General features: G+C 44.0%; 1 protein-coding gene across 1 annotated transcript in view; it reads left to right on the plus strand.

Annotated features, from left to right (window-relative positions):
- The first annotated feature begins 891 nt into the window (after positions 1-891).
- LOC134585735 (vomeronasal type-2 receptor 26-like) overlaps positions 892-17,842 on the plus strand; it is a 78,281-nt gene continuing 61,330 nt past the window's right edge. Inside the window, exons 1-2 of the mRNA XM_063441199.1 lie at positions 892-1,192; positions 1,319-1,490. Coding sequence (XP_063297269.1) covers positions 892-1,192; positions 1,319-1,490 — 473 coding nt within the window. The remainder of the gene's footprint in view (positions 1,193-1,318; positions 1,491-17,842) is intronic.

Consider the following 17,842-nt stretch of genomic DNA (forward strand, 5'->3'; position numbering starts at 1 on the left):
ATTTGTATGGGAAGAGTGGCGTTCGGTGGGAGGAAGCTCCCGAACGAGAGACATAGACTGAACCTACCCACGAACCACTAATTTCGGTATTTTGACTGTATTAAGTATGCCCGAGAGAGACCAACCTTTACAGCCTGAATTCGTGGAACTCTTTTTGGACAGGAGCCTCATGTGCGGTCGGTCAAAATATGACTTCCATGGAAATCCTGATCTCGGTGATTTTTGGATATATTGGTCACCCAGATTGGGGCTATCAGGGGATGTAACTTTCGTGGGGTTTCCATGGGTATTAAGGGTATTCTTGGGGTACTGCTTAAATGTGTGTTTTTGTGCCTGGAGATAATTACATTAGTACAGTTCCTGATCCAATTATCTCCCAGGCACAGGGGAGGGATTGTCTCATTTTGTATGGGAGTGTCCTGGACCTGAGAGCCAATGTAATTGCATGTATGTTTTACTGTAGTCTACTCTCAGGTCCAGAATGTAGTTCCCCTTGCATGGGGACTTGTATAAACCAGTTCTTCTTCACCCTCAACACAGAGCCTCATCTCGAGATTGTAGGGAACAATACCCTATACCAGCTATATCACAAGGTCTTGTAAGAGCTATCCTGCTATACTCTCTGGAGAAGGAGAGGTCTGCGCACTGGAAGCTGGTTCAGGGTGGGTGGAAGACGGTTAGACCTCAGCCAAGCTGTAATGTTGGAAGTGGGTACTATTGTGCTGATTGTGTCTGGTGGAGTGCTTGGAAGTACTCGGAGGTACTAGGAAGCATCGATTGGCGGAGGCACCCAGTCGGAGTGCCAGACGGTCCACCACATCTGGTGGCAGCAGTGGGAATGCTTCCTAGTGAGTGGAGAAGCACCCTGGAGACACCGTTTATGGATTTAGAATGGAGGGCAACGCTAGCACTCGTGCAGCGTCCCTGTCTACAGAGGAACTCGGGAGAATGGAGCAAGCTAGCACCCGTGCAGCGCCCCCATGTGAGGAAGAGATTCTCTGGAGGTTGCAGCAACACTTAGCCCAACAGGATGGGCCTGTATCAGAGGAGGGCATACTGGTCTGGAGAGATGCCACTCGGACGGAGCTGTGGTATGAGGTCTTAGAGGATGTGCAGTGGCAGCAGAGAGAGAGCCTTCCCAGTGAAGAACAACGGTTCCAGATACACATGGCCCTGCAGAATAAAATAAAAGGTAGGTGAGGTGCAGTGAAAGGAATAAGTGCAGGCAAGCCTCTGTGAGGAGGTCACTCCAACCCCAAATATGTACCAAAAAACGGTTGTTTTTTGGTACACATGGCACTGCTGCTACCTTTCCTAGGAGAGCAACTGCTGGATGAGTGGGTAACGGAACTGTGGGACCTGACCTGGAAAGAGCTGTGGTTGGACGAGGCTTACCGGGCACCAAAGTGGTACGCCAACCGGCGCGACCATTGGATGACTGTAGACAGTATGCCGGCGGGTGAGGACTACAATGACCCAGGCTTACTGCGGTAGGCCTTTGAAGCAGCAATGATTTTGGGAGTCTAGCAGAGTATCGGCTCTGGGACATCGGTGACATTTGGGGAACCCAGCTGGATATTCCTAGAGCTCAGCCCCCATCCCTAAGCAGTGGGTGGGGGCCCTAAATAACAATAAGGTCAGATGGGCTATTTTTATAATAAAGTATAAAAGTTATATATTTTGATGTATTATCATGTATGCAACAAAACGTGGTATTTTCAAGCGCTTGGAGATAATTAGGTTAGTGTAACCATTGAAACCAATTATCTCCAAGCTAGGAGGGTGCTTTTTCAAAAGATACATTGTATCTACTGTCCTCCCCCCAGCTCCCTGTTCCCTGTGCGGCGGTTGGGGGCCCTAAGGGGGGGACCTATTGTCTTCCCCCCAGCCTCCACCCCTGAGCGGTCGGGGCCATAAATAAAAATGGGGAGAAGGAATACCTTATTGGTATTTAGGGCCCCTACCTGCCACTCAGGGGTGGGGGTGAGGGGGTGCCCCACTCGCGCATCACTGGTGGGGGCTCACTGTTTAATAGACACGTCCCAACTCGCGGTATAGCGATTAGGGGCATAATTTACTAATACTAAGTGACCAGCTTCTCTAGAGGCTGGGTCACTTGCTGCACTGGCCGATCACAGCCATGCCATTAGAAGGCATGGCTGTGATGGCTTCTAAGGGCACACGAGTTAAACGATTCTTGATTGGCTACCCTGCGGCCTTTCAAAATGCGTCATTAAATCGCCGAACTCCAACCCGAACATACAGTGATATGTCCGTGTTCGGGTCTGGGTTTCAAAAAACTTAATGTTCATCTCTAATATGGACCAATACTTGTGTAGATTAGCACTAACATGACAATACTTGAAAACAAGATAAATTTCACTGTATCTTTCCTGGTAAAATATCTTATAAATAAAATATTAGCTGTGTCATCATCGTGAGCTAACTAATATTTCTATTCACAACATTATGCTTGTGTTGTTTTCTAAATCATATATGTCACACATTGTTGTTGTCAATTTTGTTTTGTATTTTATTTTCAGTTTTGTGAAAAATGCTAAATATAAAAAATAAATAAAAAATAAAAATAGAACAGAACTCCAGCAGTATTTGGTGAGCTGAATACCCTGCCTCAATTTTGCCTAGTTAATATCTTCATCTGCCTTTATTCAATCATAATTGGCACATTATTAGCAATACGCTCAATGTGGTTTTAACATGTGTTTCAACTCTGTAGACATCCATCAAAGCAATAACAAGAACACATTAAATTAGTGGCATATCAGTGCAAACATCGTCATTGATTTTATTAAAAGTATTTAATTTCTTAACCAACATCATATAATCATGATTGTAATATTTTATTATTTGTTAAATAGTCGTAACCAACAATATTTTTTTTGAACAAGCCATTAAATCGTTAACCTATCTGTTTTATTTTTCATTCATTTGAAGTTCACAGTAAACCTCTTTGGAATTACTGTGATTTGTCATTCTCTGCTATAACGGATGCTAAACTCTCAATTGATTCAGCCAAACACAGCTCAGAAATCATATACTGTACTTGCAGTTTGTGTATGTTTCCTCCCTTTCATGTCTCATATGATTACAAACCTTTGCCTATCATTAAACAGATTCACTAGAGGTCCTGTTGCCCAGTGATTAATTACATAGAGAAAGTTGTGAGTTTAATTTAACAATAGCCAAAGAAAAGAAATGTTCTAGAAAATTATAATGTACTTTGTTGTATCTATTTCAGGAAAAATACAATGAATGATTTGAATGCTAGTCTTTATTTTAACTTAAGTTTGCAGAAGTTGTAATTGTACTATAAGTGATGATATAAAGCATAAGAAAATAAACTTATGGTAAAGTTGTTTTTAATGTTTAGGACATTTAATAGGTTTAATTTTTTTAGTGTCCAAAGTGGCTCTGGACATTAAGGTGTGTTTGTTTGTTTGTTTTTTGCTTAAAATGTAATAAACGGCATTTTAACAAAATACATTTTATTTTATTAGAGAATGTAAATACTATATATTAAATAATATATAATACAATTTTCATTTAACATATTAAATCTAAGAAATCAAATATGTGAAAATGATTCACAATATAATTTAAAATAAAAATAATTATCCAAATGAACTGGATAAAACCAGATATCATGCATATACAAAATAATGTTTAACAGTAAAAAACACGTTATGTTTAATATGTATCTATGTCTTTAAACTACTCAAAGAAAAGTGACTATTTGCAAACAATATAAAGAATCTAATAAGAAATACATATATAAAAAGTAATTAAATATATAATAAAAAGAAATAAGACATTTTATTAGAAATATAATGAAAAATATAATTCAAAATAAATATTAAATAACCAAGTAGCAAACAACATAAAATATAAATAAAATACAAACCAATTAGGTATTACTTATTTTTTAATATTTTCTTTGGTGTTTTCAAATCGTGTTTTTTCTTTTAGTCTTTTAAAACCATAGACACATATTACGAATTAACTGTTTTTTACTGTTAAATGTAGATGATGTCTTATGGGGAACCTATGGTGGTGTTATTTGTTTATGAAATCTGGAATTTGGTACCATTTGGTTTGGCCGATAAAAACAATTGAAAAATAAACCTGAACTGGTCAAGTGAAAAAGGGCGCCCCCTGGTGCATAACTATACATATATACAATGAAGTTATAAAACATAACCTTTAATAGTTGCTGTAGTAAAAAACTCCAATAGGGAGTTAGAAAAAGAAAACAAAAGTAAACTTAAAAAATGGGAGGATAGGTGTCTAGATGGGGATAGATAACCTAGAGGTATCTCCTGGAGGATATAAAGCTAGATAAAGCTAGAAATCCCCCCAACCTGTATAGTTTGTCTCTTATGAGCAATCCCAGCTGGAATTGCCAAAATAGAAAATATAATTATGAGCCACTTCTGTGATCGCTAAACACAATCCCTGCATATAAAGAGTGCTTGCTTATGGCAAGAATAGTGCACACTTAGGAAACAATTGTAACAGAGAGTAGCGATAGAAAGGCTCCACGTATTCAGCAGCTAGTTTAAACATATACACGGATACATAGTGGCAGTTTGCACAGTATCTATAGCAATACTGTCACCAGGGGACGGACAACAGCGAGAGGGAGAAAAAGTATATATATTGAAGGTCTAGTTGACAGCTGGGATATATGAATTGTTTATTTTTCTACTAACACATGCATGTGAGGGTTATCCCCTGTCTTGGTCGCCCCTTGACACACACCCAGTTGCTTCCCCTCAGGGGTACCCAACTACTCTATTTACGGAAAAAACAATTGGGAACACATTCACACAATTAAGCTGTGACCATTTCAGAGACATTATTACTCTACTTTTGGCTAATTGCTGATTCACTTTCTCCCCCTAAACTGCCCAAACTGCAGCTGCTCCACTCTGCTGTCTTGGGGTTATGCTGCTACCACTGCTGAGAGTAGTAGACAATGACTGACAGAGACCCATGAATGGTCGTCTCATGCAGCCTACTTTGTTACTGCTGGAAGGGACCCTTCAAATGTTAGTCTTCTCCAATTACACAATGATGGAATAGTACTGTTGCTGGCAGAGACTATAAATTGTGTGTCTCTTGCAGCTTACAAATAACTGCCCTGAAAGTAAGAGATTGGTTTATTGATCGTACCTGTTGCTGGCAGAGACTATACATTGTGTGTCTCTTGCAGCTTGCAAATAACTTCACTGATAGCAAGAGATCGAACAGCAATTAGTTTAGCGCACACTGAGCAGATGCCTGAGCTGTGCCTTCAAGGGCACCTAGACTCTATACATGAGCCAAAACTAACTGTCTGAATCCAGTGATATTAACAATAGTACTGCCCTGATGGTAAGAAAATGGTTTGAAGATCGTGATTCTCCTAATGGCAAAGTAACTATAGACTTTAGTTGTCAACTTGTCTGCATAAAGTTCTACATAGGTTGTTGCCGGCTGGGAGGTGTTTCACTAATAGGTCTGAGCAGGAAAATCCCTAATCTGTCCCTTCAAGGGCACCTAAGTAATACACTTTAACTATCTGTTAATGAGTGCATGCCTAAAGTGCATATAACACTATAGTTATATCGTAAATAATACACTTTAACTATCTATGCCGAATGCATGCCTAGAGTGCATATAACACTATAGTTCTTGGATAGCCTGTGTTACGGTTGCCTCCAAGCTAGCTGAAAGTTGGACGTTTGGATATCCTGGTTCCCGAGTTTGAAGAGGGAGAGCACCGCTCCGATCAGCATACAGTGATATTTCCTGAAAGTGTAGAATAATTTTACTAGCTATAGTACAGCTAGAATAACACCTTTCCCTACAACACGAGTCGAGGCTGCGAGTTGAGGGTGAAAACTAACTGGTTTTAATGGCACTCATACATGGCAATTTATACCTGATGTACCTGATGGTACACTGGACAATGCAATATCCCAACCAATGAGAATACAATGTATCTTTTGAAAATGATCCCTCCTAGCTTGGAGATAATTGGTTTCAATGGTTACACTAACCTAATTATCTCCAAGCACTTGAAAATACCACGTTTTGTTGCATACATGATAATACATCAAAATATATAACTTTTATACTTTAATTTAAAAATAGCCCATCCGACCATTCGTTGGATAGCTCAGATCTGAGTGCACCAGATATACGAATTGCGCTCAGATCTCACGAATGGTGTATAAAAGTCACATCATTATAGTTTGTTTGTATGATTTTTGTGCGAACGGATGGGACAACCAGCATTTCAGCGGAATTCGTGTAAATCATCTGCCGATTATAGTTCCAAAGATTTTACCCCCAGGTCCCGCTGAGCACTCAATGACGGCATACGAACAGCGACCACCTTGGAATAAGAACTTAGACTGCGGTTAACCGCAGAAACCACAGCTTAATTACACGCCAGGGTCTAGGTGGTCATCGTTCGACAGTTCTTTCGTGCGAGGTTCAGAATTCCGTTCGGGCAATTGTGCGCAAACGGTGACCACCCTGATGACGGCCAATTAGGTTGCGGTTAACCACAAACCGCAACTCCCAGTGGTTTTGAGGTCAACAAGGTTAACTAGCGGCACACGCCAAGGGCCAGGTGGTCCATCATTCGTATATACGAACGGCTTGCAGGATGGGTTTGTGTAAAACAAAGTAACAAAATGTAACAAAAAGTAACTGTATATATTCGACAGAGGGGATCTCTGTAACAGCCAGGTCGGGTGAAGGGAGATCCTTCCTGTCCCTATATGCCGGATACTGGGTCTTTGGTTTCTGATCCTCTCATGCAGAGGTAGGTCAGTTTAACCTATCTAGGCTAGCCCACATGGGCACAGTAACTTTATGTAATGTTTGATCGTGTATTAATTCCCCGAGTGTGGATGACCAAAAACTTTCCCTGGTACCATATGTCCACAGGTGACACACCTCAAACAGTGGTAGCATCCGAGTTCTGTGATTGGCACCTTAGCTTGATAACAATGGACAGGGTAGGTATGTACTAACAGATCTCTTAAGTTCTTATTTCTTTTGAAGCACATCATAGGTGGATTCCTAAACTCTGCCGGTAGCGATGTATCATTGACGAGAACTCTCCAATCGTTATTTTTAATTTTCGTAAACTCTGGTGATGCTGTCGTATACTTAGTTGGAAATACCATCCATGGTGTTAGTTCCTTAGCGCTGTCACCCACTCCATCACCCTGACATTTCTGCAATGCCTTCAGAAGTGTATTCTCCTTGTAGCCTCTATGAACAAATTTGTCCCACAAAGAGGCAATTTGAGTATGTGCGTTATGAAGACTAGAATTATTTCTGAATACACATAAGAACTGTGAATAAGGCAGAGACTCTCTCAGGGCAATGGGATGAAAGCTGGTTGCATGAAGTAACGTGATTCTATCTGTGGACTTAGAAAACAGAGTGTGGGCTTGAGTGGAACCCTCTCAGTAGATGCTGTCTAAGGGTTGTGGAGGTATTGAGGAGGTTTCCGTGGAAATATTAGTGGTTTATTAGTGGTATTTTAATCCCTCTGTTGGTCGCACAGAATCAGATACAGCACCAGTGCACAAGTTGCCTGTCCTAGTAATTTATGCTTGTTCCCTGAGTAATACAGACTTATGATACAGAGTTATCACGGCACTAATGATGGCACAATCTTTCACACGCCCCCTACTCAGTTCCTTGCAGCACAATTTACACTTTGCAATTCACCCTTCTGGGTAGCTATCAAAGTAATTGCCAAATTCGGACTTGGCATGATATATTCACCTCAACCCTTCACCTTGTGATTAGTGAATATGCAGGTGCATTTGCATTGGTGGCAGTGGAAACTAGCCTTTACACTAACACTTTTCTGAATAATGGTAATAGGAAGGGAGGTGAAGGTATCAATAATAAAATCACTGCGTGAGCTATATAGGTAAGATATGAAGCACCAACTATTTCCACTAAAATAGGTGATTATACTGCAGATAGATATGGACAATAGGTGCAGAAAATAGTGAACTGCTGCCTCTCCTATCCAGGCTATCCTTTTTTGCAATTCAACTGCAGTCAATTTCCTCCTGGGACCTACTTAAAGTGGTTTTGAGTGGTGGGGATATAGTGATATAATCACATAATTACCAAGACTAGACAATGGGGGCCCTATGTGGGTACTTTGCTCTGCTACTTCATAAAAATGTGGCTCTAACAGGTCTGAAAAAGTCTCAGCTGAGCCTTAGTTGCTTCTTGGGGATTGTAGCAGACTTCATTCCCTTGTCCGTACCCCCTTGTTCATCTCGCGAATGGAGGGTGTGTGTGGTCCCCGTTTTTATACCTCATCGAACACCGACCTCCCCTGGCTATTAACCACAAACTAACACCTTGACACATTGCGAGTGGCCGCCATTCGTATAACCAAACGCACGTGGGCCAAGGCATGGTGGCCATTTTGTCTTCTGAACACAGGCAGCGGTACATGGTCATCGAACACCTAGAACTATTTTCAGCCACGCAAGTCCACTAACCCGGGCGGAGTTCGTACTGCTGCCCGTTCTACTTCCCGACCAACTAGACGAACAACATTCGGGAGATATGAACTACCGACCTGGGGAGCATTCGCTCCCTAAAAGCCAGAGGGAGCGTTAGTCTATGTTCGCACAGGTACCCCTGAAAGCCGACTTGCCGTCACCATCATTTCTCTGTAACTGTTCTGGGATATTGCCTTGTGACCAGTCGGTCAGAACTTTACCCGAATGGCGATTCCGTTCTACTGAACAGATCTGAGCGCTTTTTGGATATATTGGGTGCTCAGATCAGAGCTATTCTGGGATATATGAATTGTGGGTTTCTTGTAAATTATGACTATGTTTTGGGGGTATTTTGTATATATAGGTGCGCTGTGCCTTTAAGATAAAGTTACTTAAAGTGCATCAAGTGATTTTTTGTGCAAAATGTGATATATATAAAGTGCATAAATTTCCTTAACACATGTATTGTGCACATATGTGTACAACTGTGGTAAAATACACAAAGCACTCACTTATAAATGCATATGTTGATCCTCTCCATGTAACATAAAAAGGAGGGAGAGAAAAGCAATGATAGTGTAAATCTATAAAGAGAAAGCAAAATGTTATAGATAAAGTGCACACTCACAAAAGTAGAGTATTAAAGCCTGCTCTAACCATGACAGCTCCAAACATCAATCCCTCCTGGGATAAAAACAGCAGAGAAAATCGATCCACTTCTTACATGTATTGCACAGGTTATTTCATAGCAGCTTACTCCAAAGTTCCCCTTTGTATATACAATGTAACAGTTACTACACATACTACAGATACATTGAGGACTTGATTTGTATATGGAAAGGATCAGAGGAGAATCTTAAATTATTTTAGAAAGATTGAATACAAACGGGGTATTACTCTAACTAGTGATTTTAGTAAGTCTAACATAAATTTTTTTAGAGTTGAAAATGTATGTAGAAAACAATATAAATAAAACAAAATGTATTTTTAAAAAAGTAGATGCCAACAATTATGTCCTCTATAATAGTGACCATTATACACCTTGTCTGAATAATATCCCTAAAGGACAGCTACAAAGGATTAGGAGAAATTGTACGGATAAAGAGAAATTTGAAGAACAGGCCAGGTAGTAATGGATAAATTTACTCAGAAAAAATATCCGCAACAACTTTTAGAGAAAGCATATAATGAAGTAATAAACTTAAATCCAAAAAAATTACTAGGGGAACACAAACCCATAACTGATACCAACAGAAATAAGGAAAGGACACTCCCTTTAGTTTTTTATTTTAATCAAGATTGTAAGAAAACTAAGTCAACAGTAAACAAACACTGGCATGTTCTGAAAAAAGATAATGAACTCTCAAAAATTATTCCCGAAAAACACTTTATTACTTTTAGAGGAGCACTACATTTTAAACGGATCTTCTCTTTTAATCACCCCAAAAAAGATATCCCAAAAACTTTTTTAGACGACAAGAACTCTTAAAGGTATTAAGAAATTCAAAACTAAATTTAATGATACAGATTTTTTTTATAAAATATTTTATCACATGTTTTAGTAACAATGTAATTTATTTATTAATATGTCCTTGTGTACATCAATATGTAGGCCTTTATATATATATTTTATATATTTTTATAAATCTTTTATGATAAATTATAGATACTGGACTGTTTTGAAATGTGTGTATACATGAGTATATACAAGTACACACAATTTTAAAGATGTTTAATAAAATGTTTAATATAATTCTGTAGATTTTATATTGTTGTACTGTTTATTTAAGATATGATTATACTAGAGAATTATGTTTAAATACTACTTTTTAAGTTTTAAATGGTTATGTTTGTGTTTAATAAAAGATGTATTTTAAATGTTTACACTTAAGTAAAATTGTAATGATCTATTCATACAATGCTTTTTCAAATCACATTACTGCTTAACCCCTTAAGGACCAAACTTCTGGAATAAAAGGGAATCATGACATGTCACACACGTCATGTGTCCTTAAGGGGTTAAACGGAGGTGTGACGAAACCAATCTCGCCACATTGTATTGGAGGAGCCTGGTTGCCCGCCTGCTGCCTCTGGACTATGGACCGGCAGCTAAAGGGTTAATTTTACTGTGCAGAAGGATTTATTTCCCCCTTTCTGCTCAGCAGTTCGGTAGATTTCATCTACCGAACAAACAGCCGTTCACCAACCTCCCCAGAGCCGTGGGAAGCCGGCCGGCGTTGTTAATTGGCCACCCAGAAGCTGGAGTGTGCTGCCAATTTTATTAAAGACACGGAGGCTCATATTATGCATAACTCTTTCTTTATTTCCTCAGCAGCAAAGATAGAGGAATATAAATATTGTCAAAATGAAAGAAAAAACTGTATAGGCATAACGGGTAGCCGATCACATGGTAGAGGAAGTAGCTATATAAGTCCTGTGTCTCCCACAATCCCCCTCTTTCTTTGCTGCTTCCTCAGACAGATAAGTGTTACTTGTTTGCTCTTGACTCTGATTATTCAATTTGGTGTTTTACATGTAATTGTATTCATCTTGTATTTATTTATTCTGTTTGCCTTATTGTGCACTCTATTCTGTCTTGACCTGTACCGTCAGTGCCTCGGACTCCTTGGGGGTTCTACCCTTCTAGCCGGAGGTTTTTTCCTCCTTCCCTTCCCTCCCCTATTCTCCCGCTTTCCCGCGCGGGACCCGGCTCTGCCTCGTTGCAGCGGCCGTCTCCTGCCCTCGGCCGCGGCTGAGTGCTCTCCTCTCCCTTCTCACCGGCTGCCCGCGCGGCTCAGGTGCACGCGCCCCTTCCCCCGCCGGGCACCCGGTCGCGAGCGCCTCCCTCACGTGCGGCGGCCATTTTGGGCAGGCTCCGTCCTGTTTGCAGTGCTGCCGTGCGGTCGGTCGCCTCGTTTTGTCCTCTGGGTCCCCTGGCACTCTGACGGTCTGGTCCTTCTTTGTTTCTCCCTGTTATTTCTGTGGGTTACTCAACCCTTTTTTCTCCTTAGTATAATTTGTCAGTTTTTCTTAAACTTAAACTGTGGTTTTGCAAAATGCAGGATAGGGAGGATGGCCCTGTAGGCCCCCCTGGGGACTTTCACTCCGATAATCCTGAGGGTAATATGGCCTCTCAAGAGTTTCAGGCCATGCTGGAGGCCACTATGGCTTCTTCAATTCAGAAGGCTATTGCCTCAGCCATGGGGGCTGTTTCCTCCTCATTCTCACAGTCCCTGCATTCTGTGGTTTTACCTAATTTGGTCCCTACTACCCCCCTAGGTGTGGGTTCCCCTTCCCCTGCCCAGACTGTGCCTGGTGCCTGTAAGGCAAGGACTAAGTCTAAGAATGTCGGCTCCCACTCCTCTATGCAGGTGCTTCCTGCCATGACTGACACGCTGGAGGCGGTCACAGATAGCGCGCACCCCACGCGCAAAAGAGCCCCTGGCCGGGCTAAAAAGGCTAGATTATGGAAACGGGCTAGAGCCCTTGATGATGGGTCGGATACCGACCGGAGTGTGGAGGATGAATCCGACCTTATGGAGTACGACTCCTTTGATGATAATGACTCTGGCGAGGATTTGCCCCCTACGGGCGTCACCCCCTCGGGGTCCTCCGCCATGGACCGGGGCCAGTTGTTAGGCCCCTCTGGGGACTCCAAGGCGATCCTTGACCCACAGGGTAACCCCCTGTTCGACCCTGATGATTTGCGCCACCCCCGGTCCGCTGAATGGGTCCCCCCGGATCATATTGCCCAATATGTGGCTAAACGCATCCGCACGCCCCTTTCTAGAGAAGGCCGCAATAAGCTGCGCGCCGAATGCCCACGACCCTCCCTCCCGGGCTCTGCATGCAAGACCCCTGACATTGATCCGCAGATTGCCCAGTTTTTGAATAAGTCGGGGTGGAAATCTAAGAAGGGCCTTGACCACTCCCTAAAGGGTTGCCAGGACAAGATCCTGGATACGCTGGGACCCCTATCAAAGCTCTATGAGCTCCTCGACTCTGCTAGGGCGGGAGACTCGGTTGTTGATGTGGATGTGGCCATAGGTTGGGTCCAACGGGCGATATGCCTACTGGGAAACGCCAATACGGCAATGTCCACTGAGAGGCGTAAAGCGATCCTCCTGAAGATAGACCCTAAACTGGCCACTATGACCGTGGCGGAGCCTGATCCGACCGATGAGGGTTTGCTGTTTGGCACCTCTTTTGTTAAAGACATGGGGTCTTTTGTCAAGACCTTCACTGCCATTGACAAGGCACAGGCGAATATGAAGCGCGTGTTCGCGCCTAAGGTTTTCGGAGGGGCCGGGCGTAGCAGGAACCGTCCACCCGGCCGTGGTTTCCGTGGCGCATTCCGCGCAACCAGAGGTTCCTTTTTTCCCTCCCGGGGATTTCAGGACCAAAGAACCCCTCCCTTCTTCCCGGCCAGAGGTCGGGCCTGGGGCTCCAGGTACTCCCGCGGTGGTAACCCCGGCAGACGTCCTTATGGTAAGTACCCTTTCTTCCCCTGCCATTCAAGTAGCGGGGAGGTTGGCCCTATTTTACCGAGAGTGGGAAAATATCACCTCGGACGCTTGGGTTCTGCAGTGCGTAAGGGGGTATCGCCTAGAATTTGTTTCCATGCCTGTCCAGTTTTATTCCCCCAGGGAACTATCTCTTCCACCAGATCAGGACGAGATGATCTCCGCAGAGGTCACAGAAATGTTGTCCAAGGGCGCTATAGAGGAACTGCCGTTCACCGCCAAGGGCTTTACGAGCAATCTGTTCCTGGTGCCCAAGAAAGGGGGCGGAGTCCGCCCTGTGATAAATCTTCGTCCCCTCAACGCCTTCCTGCGTTACCAACACTTCCAGATGGAAGGTATACACTGCCTCAGAGACCTTCTACGCCAGTCGGACTGGCTGGCCAAACTGGACCTGAAGGACGCTTACTTCACGGTCCCTATTGCTCCGGAGTTCAGAGACTATCTCCACTTCACATGGCATGGGCGTCGCTGGCGCTTCACCTGCCTGCCTTTCGGTCTCTCCTCGGCTCCTTGGTGTTTCACCAAGCTCCTGAAGCCGGTAGTGGCGTTCCTTCGAACCCGCGGGGTTCGTCTCATTATCTACCTGGACGACATTCTGATTTTGTCCCAATCAAAGGAGGATCTCCTTCTTCACCTAGAGTGGACTACCAACCTGTTACAGAGGTTAGGTTTTCTGATCAACTGGGACAAGTCGGTCCTGGATCCCGCCCAGTCCATAGAATTCCTGGGCTTCAAAGTGGACTCCGTCCGACAGTTTCTGTTTCTACCGGGCCCCAAGGTGAAAGCCATCCAGAAGGAAATTCGCAGGGCTCTTCGCGTCCCAGACTTGTCCGTCAGGCAACTGGCGAGGATAATTGGCCTTCTCGCGGCCTCTATTCAAGCGATCTTCCCAGGTCCACTACATTACCGAGCCCTCCAGCGGCTCAAAGGGGCACACCTTCGGTCAGGTCACTCCTACGAATCTCGGATACGCCTGGATGCGGAGTCCAGAGACGAACTGGTGTGGTGGTTGGCACACATGGAGGCGTGGAACGGGAGGGCCATTTTCGGCTCCATCCCGGACGTTGTAATCGAGTCCGATGCCAGCTTACACGGCTGGGGTGCTCGTTGTGGAGACGTTTCCACAGGAGGCAGATGGTCAGACATGGAGAAGTCGTTGCACATCAACTGCTTAGAGCTCCTGGCAGGGGCGTTCGCGATCCGCAGCCTTACCCCAGGGCGGGCGAATTGCTGCGTTCTCCTCAAGATGGACAACGTGTCGGCGGTCCGTTACATAAATCACCTGGGAGGTACGAAGTCCAAAATGTTAGCGATGCTTGCAAAAGATTTCTGGCAGTTCTGCCTATACAACAACGTCTCGGTGACAGCGGAACACATTCCGGGTCTGGACAATTCGGGAGCGGATTGGAATTCCAGACACTTAAGAGACTCTGGCGATTGGCGTTTGCACGCTTCGGTGTTCCAGGGCCTGGAAATGTTGTGGGGAAAATTCCAGATGGATCTGTTCGCATCACGGCTGAACACACAACTGCCGAAGTTCTACAGTTGGAGACCGGACCCGGCAGCGGTGGCGACGGATGCCTTCCTCCAAGACTGGCCACAGGGTCGCCTGTACGCTTTTCCCCCGTTCAACATGATCGCACGCACGATCTCGAAACTGGTTCGCCACGACTGTCGTGTGGCGCTGGTCACTCCTCTCTGGAGATCTCGGCCATGGTTCCCTCGCTTGATGGAGTTGTCCATAGATTTCCCTCGGTTGATCCCAACCTTCCAGGACCTCCTTCTGGATCCGGATGGGAACTCGCACGACCTGGTGTTGCAACACCAGCTGCCCCTGATAGCGTGGTTCCTTTCAGGGGACCTTGGGTTGTCTCAGACGTTCCGCAGTCAACTCTCCTACTCCTCGATAACGCCTGGGCCCCAGGCACACGAACAGCTTATCGAACTTCATGGAGATCGTGGTCTGGTTGGTGCATGGAACGGGCAGTGGATCCCGTATCTGCCCCTCTACATTTGATCCTGGAGTTCCTCACGTCCCTGTTTGATTCGGGTAAGGCTTACCGCACGATCAACCTATCCCGCTCGGCTATTTCGGCCGGCCACAAGGGTTTGGATGGTTCCCCTATCGGCAGGCATCCTTTTGTATGTCGACTTCTCAAGGGTATTCGACTCGCCCGTCCCCCTCGGCCTCGTTTCTCTGCCTTTTGGGACGTCAACGTGATGTTGCAGTTCCTCTCATCATGGTACCCTAACCAAGAATTGACTTTGAAGCAATTGTCATCCAAACTGGTGATGTTACTCTGTTTAGTCTCTTGCAAGAGGATCTCTGATGTCAGGGCCCTGGATTGGGACGCCGTGGCATTCACCCCGGAAGGCGTGACTTTTGACATATCCAGGAGGACGAAATCTGCATCCAAGTCCTTTACATACCCTAGGTTTTCTGGTTGTCCGGCACTTTGCCCAGTGGATTGCGTCAAAGTTTATCTGGATGCTACACGTTCCCTCCGCTCCGCTGGTCTACATGATTTGTTCTTATCTTTTAAGTCACCTCACCGGCCAGTTTCGACGCCTACTCTAGCACGTTGGGTGCGTTGGTTGCTATCTTCTGCAGGTATAGACACCTCTGTTTTTACGCCTCATTCTGTACGAGGCGCGATGGCCTCAAAAGCCTCCTCAGTCGGATGTCGTCTGGAGGATATTATGCGAGCGGCAGATTGGTCCAGAGAATCGACCTTTAGGGACTTCTATTTCAGACCTATTGAACACATCGCATCTCGAGTGGTTGCACAGCTTTGAACTTGCATAATATGAGCCTCCGTGTCTTTAATAAAATTCCTAGATTTTACTAGTAACATGACGTAAAGTCATGATTTTATTAAAGACACGGAGGCGAGTATTATTCCCTCCCACCCTCCCGGTGTGGTCTTGGGATACGAGATGCTTGGGACTCTAAGGGTTTTTGCTGTTCTATTAGGTATGTATTTATTTATATGTATTTATTTATTTATATATATTTATTTATATGATTGGATGATATTGTACGTCTCATTATGTTTTTACTAACTATTTATATTTTGTATTTCAGAATCAAGTTTGTTGTTTGTGACTCCTCACAGTGATGTTTGGTAAGTCTGCAGTTTTGAGTCTGGAAATTACCATATTTCTCCGTCTTTTTTAGCTTGAAGTTATCGTATTGTTCCTGTCTCCTGTGTTGATCAAGTAGGACATCGTTCTTCTTACCTGGTCTTCGGTTTTCGCAAGAAAGAGGGGGATTGTGGGAGACACAGGACTTATATAGCTACTTCCTCTACCATGTGATCGGCTACCCGTTATGCCTATACAGTTTTTTCTTTCATTTTGACAATATTTATATTCCTCTATCTTTGCTGCTGAGGAAATAAAGAAAGAGTTATGCATAATACTCGCCTCCGTGTCTTTAATAAAATCATGACTTTACGTCATGTTACTAGTAAAATCTAGGAATTTACCTCCCTGAAGCTGCGGTTAATTGCCTGTTAACTGTGTGGCCGCTGTTACACTTAGCGGCCGCTAGGTGGCGCTGTTCTGGAGCTCCCCGGGCAGCCAGCACTTTTCTGCCCGGCTTTCATGCACCAAAATCGGACACTTTTCCGTGCAGGCACCGCTGAACCTCCAGCCCCTGGTTCTCATTCGTATGGATTTGGTGAATGCAGGGAAATTCGGTATTTTATGTTTTATGTGAACTGTAGTAACCCAGATAGCCTGCCATGGAGCCTGTTCGTATAATTAAAGACTTTGGCTCCATGGCAATTAAAATTTATTTGTGTGATCTGGGTGCCATTCACCTAATAATGTGCACCCAGACCTGAGCTATCTGGGGATATGTTACATGTCTGTGTTTTGTGTATAAAATGTGTCTGTATGTATTTTAAAGTGATAGTCTGTTTCTGTGTCACCATGTGCATAATGGAGTCTGGCCTTTGTTTTAGGAGATAATTGAATTACTTCATTAATTATCTCCAGGGCAGGGAGGAGGAAACCAAGATGCATGGTGGGAAAGTATTGTGGCTGTGTGTACGAAAATGATACATGTCTGTCTGCTGTTTCAGTCTTCCATCTGGTCCCCTAGGGGAGTGTCCACCAGGTGGGAGACCTGCATAAATACAGGGGCAGATAGCCCTGGATAAACAGACCACTGCTTGACCTTCAACACGGAGCCTTGTCTCGTTCTTGGGGGGATTCACTGTATGCTGTTGGAGATTGATTGCTAAGGAGTGTAAGCTGATGTCTGCTTTTCCTATTCATCTGCTAGCAGCTATTTGTGAGGTTCCAGCTGGAGTGCTACCTTATTCCCTTGTATGCAGTTCGGGAGTTTGGTGCATTCATTTATATCCGAATTCGTGAGTTTTGGTGCTTTTATAGTAGCTGTGCCTTGTTTGGGAAAAGGGGATTATCGCCTAAACGGATTTTTTCCCCTTTTATGCTGAAACGGTCCGTAACAGGAGGGATGCTAAACGCATGGGTGTGTATAAAAGACTATGACAGGCAAGAGTGGGCAGATCTGAAGAAGCCGGGAACACTGCGAAACGCGTCATCATGCTCGACCACACACGAACGCATGTGAAAGAAGTCGTCCTTTTTACTGTAAAGGCCTGAACTGTTACATTGTATATACAAAGTGGACCTTTGGAGAAAGCTGCTATGAAATAACCTGTGCAATAAATTTAAGAAGTGAATCGATTGTCTCTTTTGTTTTTATCCCAGGATGGATTGATGTTTGGAGCT

This window comes from Pelobates fuscus, chromosome 1 (assembly GCF_036172605.1).
Source record: "Pelobates fuscus isolate aPelFus1 chromosome 1, aPelFus1.pri, whole genome shotgun sequence".
Lineage (NCBI taxonomy): Eukaryota > Metazoa > Chordata > Amphibia > Anura > Pelobatidae > Pelobates > Pelobates fuscus.